The following is a 19,858-nucleotide window of genomic DNA, read 5'->3' on the forward strand; positions in this document are numbered from 1 at the left end:
AACCCAGGTCCTCCGGGTCTGCGGCCTTATATCTAACCAAGGAGACAGGCAAAATATTAAAAAAGTATATACCTCAGTTATATTCGAAGAGAAATAGTACATAAGGGCGCATTCTAGAAGCATTAGAAGTATAACCAGAGTCCCGTACTGAAATGGAAAAATATTATTATTACAAACTAAATAACACACTAACTCAGCTAATTAATTTATAAATCTTAAATTTATGATTATAAAACGAAGTCCTTTTACCGCGTCTGTCTGTCTATAAGTCTGAACGCGATAAACTCAAAAATTACTAACCGGAATCTCATACGGTTTTCACAAATGGATGTACTTATTCATGAGGAAGGTAAAATCATGCCGACTGGGAGCTTTACTGGCGTGCGCCGCGTAAACCAATAGAGTTATATGTATTACAATAAAAGCGTTTTTGTAGCAAAAGTCGAACACAGAATAATAACAAAAACATCCCTTACCATGAAAAGTAAGAATTGAGATCCGGTAACAGCCCCATAAAGACCCATAGCTGATACGAAGAATATGAGACCACTGATCAAAGCTGCAGATAATCCAACTTGAACCGACGCGGCATCCATCACAAGCACCTTGACAAATGAAACATAATGTTAGCAACTTAAAAAGCCGAAATGGCACAGTGGTAAGAACGCGTGAATCTTAACCGATGATGATGAAATTTTGATAACCACATCTTGCCATCAGGCCGCTTACAAATCTACCTTCTAAAGCTACATAAATTAAAAGCTTCATATAATATGAAAAAAGATTACCCATTATAACATAATTACCCCACTAGTATATGATATCTATCTATGTTTATCATAATAGATCGTGTAATAGCTGCCGATTATATTATTTATAGGTAAAGAGGTCAACGCATCGATATACATACGACACGTCAAAAGGGAATTTGTGATATGATAGAGCTTACATTCTGTATTCTGTATTTGACGTTATGACTCGATGGACAGAAAATAGTCTGAAGATCGCAGATTCGGTACAAGCAAGTAGCAGCCTGTGTATGTCTGACTGCTAGGCAAAGGCCTCCTCTCCTTCTTTGAGGAGGTTTTGCAACTTCAACGCGGTTGGTGGATACACATGTGGCCGAACTTCAGTGAAGTTTGAATTAGACACATGCAGATTTCCTCACGATGTTTTCCTTCACCGTCAAGCATGAGATGAATTATAAACTTAAATTAAGCACATGAAAATTAAGTGCTTCATCGGTTAAGACAATCCTGTCTAACTAGGCCATCTCGGCTTATTGCGGCGATAAGCAAGTATTGTTATTTTGTATACTTACTTGCATAACGCCAAACTACCAAGTATGCATAATATGAGCTTCATTTTTAGCAGAATTTTAATCACAAATTTTGCACAGTTTTGTGCGAGTGATGATACCCGTTATGTATTGTATGTCAGTTCTGATATCTATGTTATTAGAAATAATAATAATAATATCTTGGGACATTTTTCACACACGGCCATCTGATCCCAAACTAAGCAGAGCTCGTACTGTGGAAACCAGACAACTGATATACTACATATACTATTTTTCTTTTGTAAATACATACTTATATAGATAATCACACCCAGACTCGGGACAAACAGACATGTTCATGCACACAAATGTCACTCCAACCGGCCCGTCTAGATATACTACCCTTCTTTATATGTCTAACCTCACTATCCTCGTGGTTGTAAGATCGTTATTATTGATAAGGACAGGTCATCGTTGCATGCAATTTCTTTTTCAATTTGTCCGTATAACTTAATTTTGTATTTAAGCGCAATCAAGTTTTTATCTATCTAAATTAAATATAACATAACGAACGACGACGGTTGGCGTGGTTGATAAATACTTGCCTTTTACCCCGAAGTTTTTGGGTTCGATTCCCACCCAGGACAGACATTTGTGTGCATAAACATGTCTTTGTCTTGAGTTTGGGGGGAATTCTCTATTTATCTATACATAAGTATGTATTTACAAAAGAAAGAGTGGTATATGTAGTATATCAGTTGTCTGGTTTCCATAGTACGAGCTCTGCTTAGTTTGGGATCAGATGGCCGTGTGTGAATAATGTCCCAGTGTTTGATTATTATTATTATTATCTATACTCATATTATAAATGCGAAAGTAAAACCACTAAAACCACTGACCCGATTTTTTTATATTATAGGTAGGACGCATATGGGCCTGATGATAAGTGGTCACCAATGCCCGTAGACATTGGCACTGTAAGAAATGTTAACCATCATTTACATCGCCAATACGCCACCAACATCGTGAACTAAGATGTTATGTCCCTTGGGTAATTACACTGGCTCACTCACCCTTCAAACCGAACACAACACACAGGCTTTCTTTTACCTATTACCAGCCCCTCTCCTCCTATCACTAGTATCGTATATAATAATAATATTTTAATAATAAATTGAATTATTAAAAGGTTTTTTTAATACAACTTATCGTTATTACCTTTCAGAATTCAATCATGTTTTTACGCAAAAATCAAATTTTAGTGTTTCTCGAGTTAAAAAAAGATTGAAAACCATTAATTTAATGTGTCATTGATGTTTCATTATGGGACTGTGGTAGTAGGTCACGGTGGTACCATCCTGTGACAGACGCCGCTGTTTATTGAACTAGTCCTGAATAATTTGATATTTGTAGGTACCATGAAGCAATTTCGCAACTAATGATAATCCAGGAGAGAATGCATTTTAACACCCTAAATAAAAATAAATGTCTTATAAGTTTGATGTAAGTGTGTTCGTCTGTATCTTAGCTCTTAAGCCGATAAGCCGATTTTTTTTTACGTTGCTCGATCGAGTATATCTTAGCTTTTGAACAATAATAAATAGTATTCTTCAGACATGAGTTTTTAAAATAAACATTTGGTTTTACACACTAAGCTTACAGTTGCAATATAGGAATATATTATTTTAATACAACTTACATTGAGCGTAGAATTTCCAAAGAGTTGTATGGTGTGAACAATAGTTTCAGGCGAGGCAATAATCCATAGACTGATCGCAAACACAGCCATGCATAGCACCTGAAAATGAAGCTGAATTAATGGCTGAATTAATCAAAATCAGTGCACATTTATGAAAAAAAATACGACTGTCAAATAAATTATTTCCATTCTTTTAAAATATCAGGGGCCGAATTCTACAAATTTATAACGATTACGTTACGTTCCCGATTCAATTCCGATCCAACTTTGAATCATCTGTATTTATTCGAGTCGGACCCGAACCGATAATATGTTAACATATACCGTTATGTCAAAATCAAACGTAATTGTTAACTTTTATGGCAATAGTCGAGAATTCAATTAAATAATAGGAAAACGGAAAAACGGCAAAGATTACGTTTCTATTCGATTGCGATTAAGTGACAATTTGTTAGTAGAATTGACATCCTGACTCAGATTATGAGATTTTAACCTCCATTAATTTTAAATTTTCTATAGTATTTACTTGAGTATGTTTATTTAAAATTATACAAATAAAATTTGAGCACGTTTTTTATTTGGATTTTTTTCTTTCGATATTTCGTATTTATTTTGTTTTATTTATTTAACAATATAAACAACTAAATAGTAACTACTAAGACCACGAAAGTTTGTCTTGAGTGCCTTTCCGTCTATTTTTTTTTCCAGTTTCCGTGCCTATGGAGTTACATACAATATAAGCTATAATTGTCTTCAATAATACATCTTCAACTTTTATTTAATATTCTTTTTAGTTATTTCTCGTCTTGTTCTTTTATCTAAGCTATTTATTAAGTTATTGTTTGATTACTTAAAAATTCCACGTAATTAAATTAACCGTTTAAAATGAAGTTAATTTATATAATGTTTTTAAAAACAAATTAAACACTACAAACACAAAGATGAACGAAACAAACACAAGTGTGTTGCGTTCGTCTGGGTTTTAATCAGTGATTTACTGTTAAGATTGACGTTTTTTTTCACCAATGGGCAAACGCTGCTTATTTTTATTAATTCTTACGTTAGATGTAATTTTTTCCCGCGTTTCTCTAGAGAACGGCTTCCGTAGGCTAGCCTACAATCGTGCTATTCTGTAAGGGCAAACTCGAAACTCACCGCAGAAAACGGTCGTGAAATGTCAGAAAGTGATATGCGACATTGACCGTAATAATTATAACATTTCAAGGATACACGCGTCAAAACACACTGGTGGTAGGGCTTTGTGCAAGCTTGTCTGGGTAGGTACCACCCACTCATCAGATATTCTACAGCAAAACAGCAGTACTTGATATTCTTGTGTTCCGGTTTGTAGGGTGACTGAGCTAGTGTAATTACAGGCACAAGGGACATAACATCTTAGTTCTCAAGGTTGGTGGCGCATTGGATATGTAAGCGATGGTTGACATTTCTTACAATGCCAATGTCTAAAGGCGTTGGTGACCACTTACCATCAGGTGGCCCATATATTCGTCCGATTCGAACGATAACATATATTTACTTTTATCACATTCAGTAAAACAATTAATTCTTAATACGTGAGAATTTATTTATTATTTAACCTTGAGAGAAACAACGCCACATAAGTCCTTGCAGCTAAACACTAGATTATAACATTATTCGACTTTATGGTTATTACCTAATCTATGGTTGTTATTTTAATTTAGCATTTTTGAACGCGACCGCGTCAAAAATATAAGTCTAATTAAAAAAACCTAAAGTTTGTTGGGAATCATTTTTTAAACTCCACAGACGAAGCGTCCGTGGCCTGTTTAACTTAATACCTTTTTGTTAATTCCTCTGCTTATAACATTAAAAAATGAACAATAATTACTTCTATACTAAAATTATAAATGTTAATGTGAGTTTATATTACGTGTTTTTCTTACGTTTTCACGTTTTAACTATTGAACCGATGATCATGAAATTTTGCGTACATGTTGTTATGTACAGAAAAGGACAACAAAGCAGCGGAAAATAGTTATTGAATAAAAGTAACGTGGTTTTAAGTAGTTTTAAATAAAGGGAGAATTACACTTAAGGCTATTTATTTTCGCCTTGAATTTATCGTCTGAAGGACTTCGTCTGGAGTTAAACGATTTATTTTTTATTTTGTACCGCCTTATGTTATTAGAAATCAACATAGCCCATAGATTACCATGCAAAATCGGTCCTAATATTACATTGCTCCATATATGAAAATAGAACTTTATCCCAAAAATGTGCGTTTTTTAAGCTTGACAGAAAATAAACAAATGTAAAAACTACGAATAATTAACGAATGTACAATTAACAAAATAACTTCGTTAAAAATTGCGATTTTAATGTCGAAGTTCCTATTGGATATTTGGAAGTAAAATTAAAGTGGATATAAGCAGTTAAGTGGAAACGTGTTGTTTTCTGAATTTTTCTGAATCTTTGTTTATTTTTCTTCTTCTAAAAGATCGTGAAATATAAAAGTGATATGCGACATTGACTATAATAATAATAATATAGAAAGATAATACGAATCAAAATAGCAAAGCGAGTTTGTTTACAAAATTTTAAGTGAAATGTGTAGTGAGTTTTTATAAAATATCATCATTCCTAAACAAATACCTGTACTTATTATTCATACAGCCCCGTGCGTTTTATTCCGGTATACGGATATTAAAGAACGTGTTACAAAGTAAATCCCTAAATACTTAAATTAGACATATATAAAAGCGTAACACTGACTAGCAATAAAAAATGGAAGCGCATCAAAATAACGTAAAATAGTTTATAGATAAAATTCAACGAAGACATGGATAGTCTGTGGGAATAGGAGAATAAATAATATAATTAAATAAAAAAGCAAATATAATAAAAAACTAATAAAAATAATGTCCTTCAGACCGATTTCGGCCACGCCAATCTCAAGAGAGATTAGCCAACTACGCAGGAGATAGTGCACAAGTGTGTGCGCAAACACAGATGCACTCTCTATTCCCTCTCATAATCCGATGGGACGGCAATCCGACACGACCGGAAAGAGTTCAGGCGCAGGACCAACAGCTTAACGTGCTTGCCGAGGCACGGGAGTGTACACATTTCCAACTTCCAGACTCCGGGCTGCTACTGAGAATCTTCTGACAGAAAAACCCAATAACTTTTTATTGGGCCGACCTGGGAATTGAACGACGACGAGACAACGAGACAACCAACCATAGAGAGACCGACAATAAAAAACTAATATATTTATAAATATAATACCTAATAATAATGTTTACAAACCATAGACGTGAAATTAATCGTAATGAGTAGGAACGCAGCTATTTTTGAAGCTCCACCGCACATATTGAGAGCTGAAATAAAGTTAAAGAATTAAAATCTAATTAAATCGATGGTAGGGCTGTGTGCAGGCCAGTCTTTGTAGGTACCACCCACTTATCAGATATTCTACCGTTTAGCAACAATATTTAGTATTATTGCGTTCCGGTTTGAAGGGTGAGTGAGTCAGTGTACAGACACAAGGAACATAACTTTTAGTTCTCAAGGTTGGTGGTGTAGTATATTATATAAAATAAAAAATATAGCACTTGGTACAGTTTTCGTCCATCGAAATTGTGATTCAATGGGGAATGATTCTAGAATTCTTGCCAACATTCCACGTCGTATTAATTTATAATTACAATAGTTAGGTTTAATTTTGATTTTTATTTAATTAAAAATGTAATATAATACATAATTTTAATATAACAAATACTAATCCGATCGCAATTCGAATGCGCATATACCTTTGCCTTTGTTTTTTTTAAGTATGATAATCTTAATAAAAAATACTAATAATCCCCTACTCCGTGTATGCTATAATTCTATATTTAAAATATTAAACATAAATAGGCATAAATATAACTTTTTTTGGCGAGCATTACAATGTTATCGCAATAAAAAAATTGAAAATAAGATCACAAATAAAAAATTAAAGCTTGCAACTTCATATATTATGTTTTTTTTTTTAATTTTTCAATATTGATTATGGTGGAAATTAAACCGCTTGGCGAACAATAGTAAATATATGATAATATTGTTTTAATTGGAACAAAAAAAAAAACAATGTTACTTATAGAAGGTACAGTTTTGTTAGAAATGCTGGCCTGTGTTTTAAAGGGAATTATGAATTTTCCCAAGGGAAAGACGTGTAGCGTGTACATTATTAATTAACATACTGGTAGAACATTCACCCTAGTTATCAAATAGAAAAATATAATGCTTTGAAAAAATAACAAAAAAACCCACTACAAAATTGAAAAATAACTCAATTGGGGTTTTTTATTATAAGCTATATTTACTATAAAACTGTTCGATATTCTTGAGGACACATCCTTGAGGATGTGTTAGTGCAATCTCGTTTCTTTAATATCGGTTAAAATTGCAGGATTTAAAGATTAATTGAAAAAATAGATGACAAAAATATGTATTAAAAATTTGCATTTTGATTGAGAAACGAACCGGCACCATCCTATTTATTACAAATTGAATAAATATATATTAAAACATTGAAGTGATAAAATGGTCTATAAATAATACTTCGTGGACACTATAATATCAAATTATCGCACCTTTATACACGAAATGACATAATTAATCAATTTTATTTAAAATTAATAAAATATTAAAACTTACCTTAAATATCACTATCGATTTTATAAGACACAAATATAAAAACGATTTAAAAAACAATATCAAATTAAAAACTCATTAAAAAAGCATTATTATAATGAATGTATTTTATGTGTCGTAAATAATAACTTTAAATTATTCATAAATTGAACGCGTCTATTCTCTACAACGTTCGTTGCACAACTGAAATAAAAATAGAAAAAAGGTAAAGGCAATAATTGAACAGCCGGCTGAATTTTTTATTCGATGGCGGAAAAGATATATTGATTGATATCATATTCTATGACTTAAAATCTTAGTAATAATTAATTAAATTGCTAAAATTTATAGGAACGTTTATAACGTAGCTGGATCTGGTCAGTAATAAGGGACTCGTTTCGTTGTAGACGCCAGATTGCAAGATATATTGTTCTTTTTTTAAGTTTAGGTAACAGATTGGCAAATGGTTTACCTAAATATTGGCACTATAAGAATATTGATCAATATTTACATCGCCAATGCGCTACCAACCTTTGGAAATAGGATGTGAGCCCTTTAACTTGTTACACTGGCTACAGACACAAGGGCTCACTTACCCATCGAACCGAAGGACAAAGTATTGCTGTTTGATGGTAGAATATGTGATAACCTATCCAGGGTTTGCACAAAGTTATCACCAAATAAGAGCTGAGATAGCCTAGGGGTTAGAACGCGTGTGTCTTAACCGATGATCGTGGGTTCAAATCCGGGCAATCACCACTGAATTTTCATTTGTTTAATTTATGTTTATAATTCATCTCATGCTTGACGGTGAAGGAAAACATCGTGAGGAAACCTACATGTATCTAATTCACTGAAATTCTGCCACATGTGTATTCCACCAACTCGCATTGGGGCAGCGTGGTGGAATAAGCTCCAAACCTTCACTTCAAAAGGAGAGGAGGCTTTTGACCAGCAGTAGGACATTCACAGGCTGTTACTTTATCACCAAATAAAAATAGAAGCGAAAACTAAAAGAGTCAAATCATACTAAACAAAACAACTATCTGGAAATAATCCTGTTAAAAATAAAGAATATTGATTTAAACGTGCGTAGTTATAGGGGTGATAGATATTGCCCCGTTGGTTCAAACCCCGAGTCAGGTGTCAAAATAAGTTCAGTATTGAATATCACTGTCAAGTAATTCTCAGTAACAGCGAAAGTTTTCATTGGCGCTCATCCTCGGCCATACAAAGCAGCGGCCCAATTCTACTAATATATAAGGATAACGATATGTTACCGATTCAATTCCAATCCAACTTTGTATATTCTATATTTATTCGGGTCGTATCTGAACCGATAATTTGTGAAGCCAGGTGGTGCAGGTGGCCAGGTAGTGCACCAGGGCCCCGGAGCTCAGGGGACCCTCTCTAACTTCAGCTTTAAAAAGAGAGGAGCATAAAGGAAAAAAAGGGAAAAAAATCTTGTGTGGACGGAGAATTTTGTTAAAAATCGTTTTATTCCCTGTATTAATCTCATCTGTATAATAAATATTCTGTATTGTCATGTGCGTCGTTGTTTATTTATTCTCATTTTCTTCTATTAAGCACATAGTGATTCTACCCCTCATAGAGACGACGTATGGATTTAGCCTACTAGGGATAAGTTGAACTCACTGTTTCCTATTCTTGTTCCTATCTATAATTTTGAAGGCCTATATAAGTTCTAACTACGCGGAAAGAGGGGATGAGGGCCCGATTCTTTCCTTATGCACCGGGGGCCTTGCCCACCCAGCTACGCCACTGATTAACATTCACCGCTGTGTCAATATCAAACTTAATTGTTAATTTTATGCTAATAGTCGATGATTAAATTAAAAAATAGAAAAACGGATAAACGGCAACGATCACGCTTCGGTTCGATTGCGATAAAGTAAAAGTTTGTTAGTAGAATTGGTCCCGTGAATAGTTGGATCGTCTGTATTGAGCTTGGCCGCTGTGCAAGTGACAAATTGTCAGTATATTGGCCCCCAAGTTAAGCAATTGGTCCTGGGACTGTCGAGTGTCGTATCAGATTCGTCGTACTAATATATAGTATTATATGATCTATGGCCGTACCATCGGATTAAAATATATAGAGCAGAGTGTTTTCAGTTCATTATTGTGTTTTCGCCCACATTAGTACATATATGCTTTGCGCAGTTGGTACTCTTTTTTAGAACGGCTGTCGTGGCAGAAATCGGCCATATTTTTTTAATGGTATCTCCACTATGACCCTCACTATACAGAATACAGATTTTGCCTAAAATGTTTGTTTGTGGTTGATGTAATAAAAAGTCAATTAAGTGTTGACATATTTATTGTAATATTATAATTTACAATATTTATTTATTGCGACGACATTACAGTGCTAACTTTAAATGGCGACTGGCAAAAGAATATATAATAATTTATTAATCGACTATGTAGCATATCGAATACAGCTTTTTTCTAGGTGCCAATATGGACAGTGATATTTGCTTACATTAATAAGATATGTAATACGTCGGCACAAGATAAAATATTTATTTATTTGACGACCCGGTTGGCGTGGTTGGTAGATACTTTCACGTCGAAGGTTGTGGGTTCGATTGTCACCCAGGACAGACATTTGGGTGCATGAACATGTCTGTTTGTCCTGAGTCTGGGTGTATTTATCTATATAAGTATGTATTTACAAAAGAAAAGTAGTATATGTAGTATATCAGTTGTCTGGTTTCCATAGCACAAGCTTTGTACAAGCTTAATTTGTGAACAGATGGCCGTGTGTGAAAAATGTCCCAGGATATTATTATTATTATAAATATATTAACAGTGCTTAGTATTTTAAATCGGATCGGATATTTGATTTTGAGAAATATTAATATAAAACAAATTTCGAAAACGATTTCGATTAATGATTTAGTTTATTGATAAAATTTGTAGTCGGTAATCGAAACCGTTCATATATATATTTTATTGTTTATTAATCTCTAGCTCGCGTGTTACGGGGAGAGAAGCGAGTGTTAAGTAAATAAGTAGTCTATGACGTTCAAAGTCGCTTCATACTCATCAAAATCGGTTTAGTAGTTTAGCCATGAAGGCGTAACAGACCGTCAGAGAGTTGAAATTAAAATCTAGTATTACAATATTCCATAATCATCAGTGACATCTGGCGGATTTTCAAATACTTAGCATACCATGACATCTGTAGAGTAATCAAGCTATTTCATAGATGGCGCTAATAAAAACTATAATTAAATCTTGTTAAGACGCTATATAGAACGACGAGATGGCCCAGTGGTTCGAACGCGTGAATCTTAACCGATGATCGTGGGTTCAAACCCGGGCAAGCACCACTGAATTTTCATGTGCTTAATTTGCGATTATAATTCATCTCGTGCTTTACGGTGAAGGAAAACATCGTGAGGAAACCTGCATGTGTCTAATTTCACTGAAATTCTGCCACATGTGTATTCCACCAACCCGCATTGGAGCAGCGTGGTGGAATAAGCTCCAAAACTTCTCCTCAAAAGGGAGAGGAGGCCTTAGCCCAGCAGTGGGACATTAACAGTCTGTTACTGTTACTGTAAGTAAGTAAAAAGTAAGTAAGTAAGTAACAGCCTGTAAACAGTAAGACGATATAAAAGAAAATGTTTAATATTAAATTTAAGCGTATGAACGTTTTATATTATATAACTATACTGAATCTATATAGACATATAAAATAAATCTTAGCCAGTTTTATTAGCGAAATCTTATGACTAAAAATAAAGACAAATATAAAATGAATAGATTAAAAAAAAAAAAAAAACTATGTTCAAATAATTCTATAAATTATTTAAATTAAGAGAAAATTTATCGTTTTTTCGAATTTATTGTACATTTTTTCCTATGCATGTTAAGTTAGCCTTAAGAGAGGTATGCAATTTTATATTTAAGTTATTTAAGATTGTACTATAGAATAAGAAACAAAATTGTATACAGCGTTGGCATTCTATTTAATAAAAAAATCATAGTTTTAAAGAGCTCATTAGCCTCATGGAATAGAAAAGGTGACTTAATATGGCGATAAATAGCCGAGATGGCCCAGTGGTAAGAACGCGGGAATCCTAACCGATGATCGTGGGTTCAAACCCGGGCAAGCACCACTGAATTTTCATGTGCTTAATTTGCGATTATAATTCATCTCGTGCTTTACGGTGAAGGAAAACATCGTGAGGAAACCTACATGTGTCTAATTTCACTGAAATTCTGCCACATGTGTATTCCACCAAGCTGCATTGGAGCAGCGTGGTGGAATAAGCTCCAAACCTTCTCCTCAAAAAGAGGAGAGGATGCCTTTAGCCCAGCAGTGGGAAATTCACAGGCTGTTACGGATACGGAATATGGCGATAGGAATTATGAATATGACACAATAAAATGTAATATGGACATGAGTAATGACAGCAATTTAACTTTTATCGAAATAAAATCAAACTAAATATAAAATAAGGTATTTCTTTGAAGAGGCTCTTATAGATAAACGTTGTTTTTTTCCAGGCAGAGGTCAGTTTCCTTCTTCAAGGACTGTTTTTAAAAAAAGCAACAAATAAAAAATATATATCAATATTAATTATTACGAATAAAAGTTTATATCGAAAAAAAAACAGAATTTAATATAAACACGAATTTAACTTTTTTCATGCTCTATGCCTCCCTAAAGATAGATCTTAAAAATAAAGAAATATAATTTTTCAAATGTAACTTTTAACCTTATTCCTCTTCTAGAGAAACTTTTTTATAAACTCCTTTTTAGCATAAAATATATATGTAACAAAATCATTATATATATCTAACATAATATTTGTAGTCCTTAATGCAGTAGGTTCGACGATTTTTACCTTAGTGAATAAATTTTGTATAAACAGATGAGAAAATTAAAAAAAAACAAATGTCAACTTTTATCAAATTTATTTTGATACAATATTTATAAAATCTTAACTTCTTAAATAAGTTAAGTATATACCTTTATCTACAATATGTTTAAGAATAATGTCTATTGCAATATTTTATTAGTTCTTACAAATGAATCCGGCAAATCTTACAAATGAATAAATTAATGTTTAGTAACTACATGGTAATTTAGTAATTTCATATTTAAAACTATTGTTACGAAGGATATTCAAAAAGCAATAAAAAGCAAGCAAAAAAATAATAATAATTTTATCTAAAAAATAGCTTTTATTGTTAATATTAAAAGCACCAATATATAAAATGTCTTCCTAATAATCTAAATAAGTTGTTAGCAAAATATAACTTTAAATTTGGAATGTTAAACTTTTTAATCGAAAAAGAAGTAGTTTCTAAATGAAAACAAAAAATGCATTAGAAACATATAAATGTTATACATAAAGTAAAAATCAATTGCAATAATAGATTTCAGCTGTGCTATTCTGTATAAATACCTTCGCATCTCACTCACTAAAAATTTAACGGTGATACGCCATTTTGATTCGTGTAACATTTAAATAATTACTTTCTGATATTGTAAGTCCTTATGCGTGTGTGTAGTATTTTATATCGAGTGTAAATGTAAGATATAACTTCACTTAACTCCCAACTACCAAAATATATTAAATTAGTTCCATAATTTTCCATAATGGCGCTACTGTAGCTAGAGTGTATTAACTGAAATTAATATTTTATTAATAAATTTGATTAACATAATTTGAAAACGCAGTATAGGCGCGTTCCATAAAATGTTGCTCTCGATCTCCAGCAGCGTTATCTAAATTTCATACATTTTGGGGAACAATTTTTATACACAAAGATGCATCTCCTTACCTTTACACTCTATAGTATAATGAAGGCGATAATGGCACAGATTATACATTGTTTCGTATAACAACAGTAATTCAATCAAGTATCTATCGATGATTTTTAATAGTATATTCGAAATATTTTAATTTATACAAAAACCTCAAAATAAAACAACAAAATACAATCAAAATCAAGAATTGTTTTATTATAAAATAACTTATTTACACATTACATCTATGATAACATTTTACGTATTTTTATAACAAAAGACGCAACTTTCATCCCTTCCATTACCTCCCGACACCAATTCTTATTATTTATGTACTCATAATTTTAGCCTCAACTATTCCGTATGACAATCAGCCGATTCATTGTAAGCATCAGTCAGCTGTGATATTCTGTAAGAAATCACTTCGAATCTCATTTATGAACTGAAACCTACTTACGGTTATACGCTAGTCTGTTTTTTTTTTTAAGAAAATAAATATTCGAACAGGCAAATAGGCCTGATGGTAAGACCCTACAGCCCATAAACATTGGAGATAGCTAATGCGTTACCAACCTCGAAAACTAAGATGTTATATCCCTTGTGAACACACGAAACAACAATACTAATTATTGGTGCTTGGTGGTAGAATAAGTTAGTGGGTGGTACTTAACCAGACTTGCATAAAACCCTACCACCAAGCATATGCGCTCATAATATCATGCACGTATCTTTTAAATGTTGTACCGCATTCCTAAGCAATTTTCTAGACGAATTGCTAGGCAGAACATTTAAAGGCTATACGCCTTCGTCTCGGCACTCAATCCACTTCCCCCCTCTTAAAAATTGCCTCATACGCGAGCATATTGGTCGACGAGGCGAAACACGAGAACTGCACGTGTATCGTCACTCGCGAGAATGTGTAAATATGTTTTATAATTATTATAGTCAATATCAGATATCACTTTGACGTATAACGAACGTGTACTGCGGCGAGTTTCGAGTTTGTTGTTTGAGAATAGTTCTACAAAACTCAACCTCGGTTAAAATGTAAGTTACTAGACATCGATTTAGTTGATGTGGTGGTCTCGCGCGTCCTTTTAATCAGCTATGAAATGGAACTTGGCGGGTTGCCCTTGAAATTTTCCCACCCTTAAGGGTGAGCCCCGCCAAATGCGCGTGGAAAACTGCCAAGAAGGTCGACATCCCCCCCACCACAGATTTCTCCCCACGGTTGGGTGAGGAGCAGCTCGGCAGAGCTAGATTGACATCAAAAGATATATTTTATTAAGAATATAATTTATATTTAGTGTATCGCAAAATAAAGACATTTTATACACTGAGTTGACAAGCTCATAGATAATTATTACACATATTTAATTAAAAAAACCAATAGACAAAAGCACATTTAACCGGGAAAGTAAATCCGATTGTATCCTAAATGTCTTATAGTAAAAAACTAAAACGATATACTTAAAGACTGTGTACTACAGAACCGAGATTAGCATTAACAATCGACTTTGAACAAAAGGTATTATAACATGTATGTATGAGTATGTACCGATCTCACGCACACATTAACGCACATTGACGCTCGAAATCTTACGCTGACGTCATTCGACACTTGAAATCTCAAGTCCCTACCGTGTACCGAGCGCTAAGATGTTCATTGATTTGTAACAAATTGAATGCGTTTGAAAATGCGACCATCGAACATAACACTACACTTATGCTTTAATTAGCAAAGAATTTGATTATAATCGCGTAAAAGTTTATAACAATAAAGTTATACATGATTTATACACAAGCCGACCATTATTTCCGATTGTAAATAATCAATATTTCGTATGAACTTCATAATCTTTATGTATATATAATATATAGATTTACATATATATATACTATATATGTATATGTATGTATATATATATATATATATGGAATAAGCTCCAAACCTTCTCCTCAAAAGGGAGAGGAGGCCTTAGCCCAGCAGTGGGACATTAACAGGCTGTTACTATCACGGACTAACTGACTCATCACAAGATCTTTGAAACTATGAGTCCGATTAACTTGAAATTTAGCATAGTTACTATGACTGCCTCATTGGTCTAGTTGATAGATATAATGCCTCAGATCGAGAGATCATGGGTTCAAACTTCAAGCCGAACCAATAAATTTATTCAGTTTTTATGTCGAAGAATCTCAGTATCAGCCCGGAAGTTGGAATTGTATACACTCTCTGCAAATTAGTAGCTTCTATTCCCATACTCAAAAATAGAAATAACGCATTTTCTACACGACGGAAAAGAGTTCACGTGGAACAAAGGCTTCAAGTGTTTTCCGAGGCGCGGGGACCGTCTTTGCGTGTTGACTTCGTAATAAAAATATACTCTTTCACCATCAATGATTCACCAATACAATATTATCTATTCGTCTGTCTATTTCATTCGTCACGGGGGAAGACGCGGATAAAACTAGTATTTATATCATTAATCTAAAAATGTATTCGTCGATAATTGGATGCTCGCCATTAATTTACATTGAGCGGAGAATAATACATGATATGAGTATATAATAGAATCTCCTTTGTGCATGTCCATAACGCCGCGTTGTAAACCCTACTCGCCCCCCTCCCGGCCCGCAACGCCCGCTCTCGACCGCCGCCAGGGCCGCCCACATCATTCAAGTACGTTTCGAATTCATTAAAACCATGTAAAAGTACTTATTACAGAAATATTTACAATAAAACGATACTTATTGGCAGTTTTATGAAACGACAAAGGCAACGCGAGGCGTACGCAAAGCGCACACGTGGCGCATGCGCGTGCGACCCGCGTGACGTCAACCGAGTCTGTCACGCGGTTCGTTACACTCGTATTGTACATAATTCTTAAGCCGCGCCGTGCTCGTCCGGCCGAGCGGTGCGGGTGGGCGGTCGGGTGGCTAGTGGTGCAGCGCGTGGTGCGGGGTGAGCACGGCGCCGCCGGACGGCAGCACGGACGTGATGACGGGCGCGCCGCCGCCCACGCCGCCCACGCCTCCGCCGCAGAATATCACCTATAATTATACAAATACATTATTATCAAGTGTATCAATCTTTTTAGTTATTTATATAATATATATATATATATATTATTTATTCGAACGGACTATAGTCCTAATAATTCAAGAAACGATAATTATTTTCGCTTTTCGACTTTTTGCCTTTAATATCCCCAAATATATTTACTTCACTCATATATAAAGACTCCATACATGAACATATGGCAACTAACATACTCTTATATGGAATAAGCTCCAAACCTTCTCATCAAAAAGAGGAGAGGAGGCCTTTAGCCCAGCAGTGGGACATTCACAGGCTGTTACGGTTACGGATACTCTTATTAACAATAATTATCGTGACATTTTGCATACACATTGTGAGAAAAGGGACACAAGGTATTTAACGTTTAGCTCACCCCCCCCCCTCGCACGACGGTGGAACTAGTTAAACATACAACTTACTTGTGATACGGGTGTCGCGGGTTGACCGGGCGTCGCTAATACATATTGCTGTTGCCTTACTCCGCCCACCTTGAAATTTAATATAATATTAGCCAAATACAAAATAATAAAATTATGTATATAATCAGTAGGAATCGATCGTCAACAACAGTATCCTTAAACTGACATGACACCAGCAAATCGCGTGGAATATGTAAATCTAAGGTTTGTTTGTTTGTTTAATTTAAGATTATAATTCATCTCGTGCTTGACGGTGAAGGAAAACAATGTGAGGAAACCTGCACGGGTTTAATTTCACTGAAATTCTGCCATATGTGTATTCTACCAACCCGCACTGGAGCAGCTTGGTGGAATCAGCTCCGAGCCTTCTCCTCAAAAAAGGGAGAGAAACCCTTTTGCCCAGCAGTGGGACATTCACAGGCTGTTACGGTACGGTAAGGTTTGTTTATCTTTACTCCCTCAAGATGGCAGCAAAGTAGCTACGGACATCTACATAATAACATAATTTTTCAGGAGAGCACATTAAGTAAAAAATAGTTACCATTTCGACATTTATGTATCAATTAACTTGAAATTTTCCAAGATGATTTAAAATAACATTTTTTATTTATTCTATAACGGGTTTTATCGCTATTACGTTGGTTTTCTGAAATAATGTACATGTATTTTTTTTACTTTGTAAAAGGCTCAACGCAAAAGAAGACATCTGCCTGATATCTGTTTATTTGTTGTAATTATAATAGAACTCATTTTAATTAAAATATTTAATAGATTAAGGTAACAACCTCCAGAACTATTTTTTAAGGATATTTAAAGAAATCTAAGCGACATAAAAACACTAACATTTTTAGACTAAAATTTTGTAGATGTCTTCATTCACTTTGCATATAACATTTCACAATGCTTCATCTACGTTACACTAATTTAATTTTTTAAACCACACAAATGTTTTGTTTTAATAATAATGCATATGCAATAATACTGTTTTATTTATTATTTATTCAAAATAATTATATATTTTTGTTTATGGACAAAAAAATCGAAACTATTTTTAAGTAAATTATACTTTAGAATAACTATCGAAGAAAATATATTTTTTTATTAATTCATATAAAATATAAAACTTTGTTTGTTGTACTTTAGTACAATGCTGACATACAGATAAAAAATAAATATCACTGTTTCTTAAAAGTATAATCACCCTTGTAATTTATTTAATCAGGCTATTTTTAATCACTCAGTAAAGTGCTTTATTGGTAACAAGCTGTGCCCGTGTATAACTTAAAGAAATCAGTAAAAGTGGACTTATGGTATTTAAGTTATAACAACATTTTTAGTTTTTATTATCGTGGGATATTAGTATTTATTGCTTTTCGCCGCATCCAGATCCAGATAGACAATTGGCCGTGAGAGAAATTGAATTCCTTATATCTATTCCGATATATTTTAATGTCTGTCTCTGTGCTTTATTTATTATGACTGCAAACGATACCTTCATAAGAAATTGTATCATTTTAAAAATGAAAGGTAAATCTGTATTTAAAAAATAAGTACTTATGATTAATTAACTATTAAAAAAAAAAACGAGTAATTATAAATTTAATAAAACAACGAGAAGAAAATCAATGCAAATAATGGATTATTTTAGAACTATTTTGATTACTATAAAAAAAGATTACAGTAAGTCATCCTTAAATGATACACGTATGATATCTCGGACGCTTTTCTTCTGTTTTAAGAAAAACTGGCATACGCGATTGTTGCTTAACTTTAACTCTCGAAAAGAATACATTTTCCCCGTTTCTGCAACATTTTTTTATTGATGCTTAGCTCCTATTGGTTGTAGCTTGATGTTAAATATAATAATAGCCTTTGATAAATGGCCTATTCAACACTAACATAATTTTAAATTTGACCACGTATTTTTTTAGATTAGCACGTTCAACCAAACAAACTTTATATTAACAAAGATAAGTTACCGAGTATAAAATTAAAAAAATATCTTATAACTCAACTATTATTATCACTTTCAAACAACTTCTAATGGAAAAAAAGAGATCAAAACGTTATTATTTAAATTCTGCGTCGTCAACTGCTGTTGATTCTCCTGTGTTTGATATTTTTGTAAAAATCGAGGTGAATATCTTAATAGAAACTAATATTTTAAGGATACATAAATGTAGAGTGCTATAGACAATATAATTTTAACAAAAAGTGCGATAAATTAACCGCGTACCCACGTAGCCGCGTATGCGCAAGTGTGTGACAAGTGACTGATGTCTTTGTTTGCGGTTCAATCATCTGTGGATACTCCGAAGTTAAGGCGGACAAATTCAAATGTCCGTTTCTACTGCGGCGTTTTTTAAATTTCGAGTGTAGATGTATTCATTAACGTACCAGATAACTGTAATTACTTAGAAAAATTAAAAAACTTTTATACAGACTTGTAGATAAGGTTAATATAAGCTTGTTTTCGTAAAAAAGCATTTTCACAAAAATACAGATGTCCGTATCTACTTTGCTGCCATCGATTTGTTTGCACACACGGTATGCTCTATCATATACCTAGCGGAATCTCTGTATTTACTCTATTAAAACATTGTTTAGATCCGTAACAGCCTGTGAATGTCCCACTGCTGGGCTAAAGGCCTCCTCTCCTCTTTTTGAGGAGAAGGTTTGGAGCTTATTCAACCACGCTGCTCCAATGCGGGTTGGTAGAATTCACATGTGGCAGAACTTCTGTGAAATTAGACACATGCAGGTTTCCTCACGATGTTTTCCTTCACCGTAAAGCACGAGATGAATTATAATCACAAATTAAGCACATGAAAATTCAGTGGTGCTTGCCCGGGTTTGAACCCACGATCATCGGTTAAGATTCACGCGTTCTTACCACAGGGCCATCTCGGCTTTTGTTTAGATCACCGAACTC

At 33.7% G+C, this 19,858-nt stretch overlaps 1 protein-coding gene across 4 annotated transcripts in view; it reads right to left on the minus strand.

Moving 5' to 3' along the window:
* The window catches only part of LOC126779476 (uncharacterized), a 79,285-nt gene that overhangs the window by 51,398 nt on the left and 8,029 nt on the right, over positions 1-19,858 (minus strand). For 2 of the 4 annotated variants that reach the window (XR_007670360.1, XR_007670359.1), the window contains exons 12-13: positions 16,927-16,995; positions 15,444-16,479 (exon numbers count right to left, since the gene is read on the minus strand). Coding sequence is in view for 2 of the 4 variants with exons in the window: in XM_050503483.1 (XP_050359440.1) it covers positions 16,366-16,479; positions 16,927-16,995 (183 nt within the window). In the remaining 2 variants the exon portion in view is untranslated. Of the gene's footprint in view, positions 1-13,615; positions 16,480-16,926; positions 16,996-19,858 lie in introns of those variants that run through there. The other 2 variants (XM_050503483.1, XM_050503482.1) reach the window with 1 other exon arrangement.

The sequence above is a fragment of the Nymphalis io genome, chromosome 29 (genome assembly GCF_905147045.1).
Source record: "Nymphalis io chromosome 29, ilAglIoxx1.1, whole genome shotgun sequence".
Classification (NCBI taxonomy): Eukaryota; Metazoa; Arthropoda; class Insecta; order Lepidoptera; family Nymphalidae; genus Nymphalis; species Nymphalis io.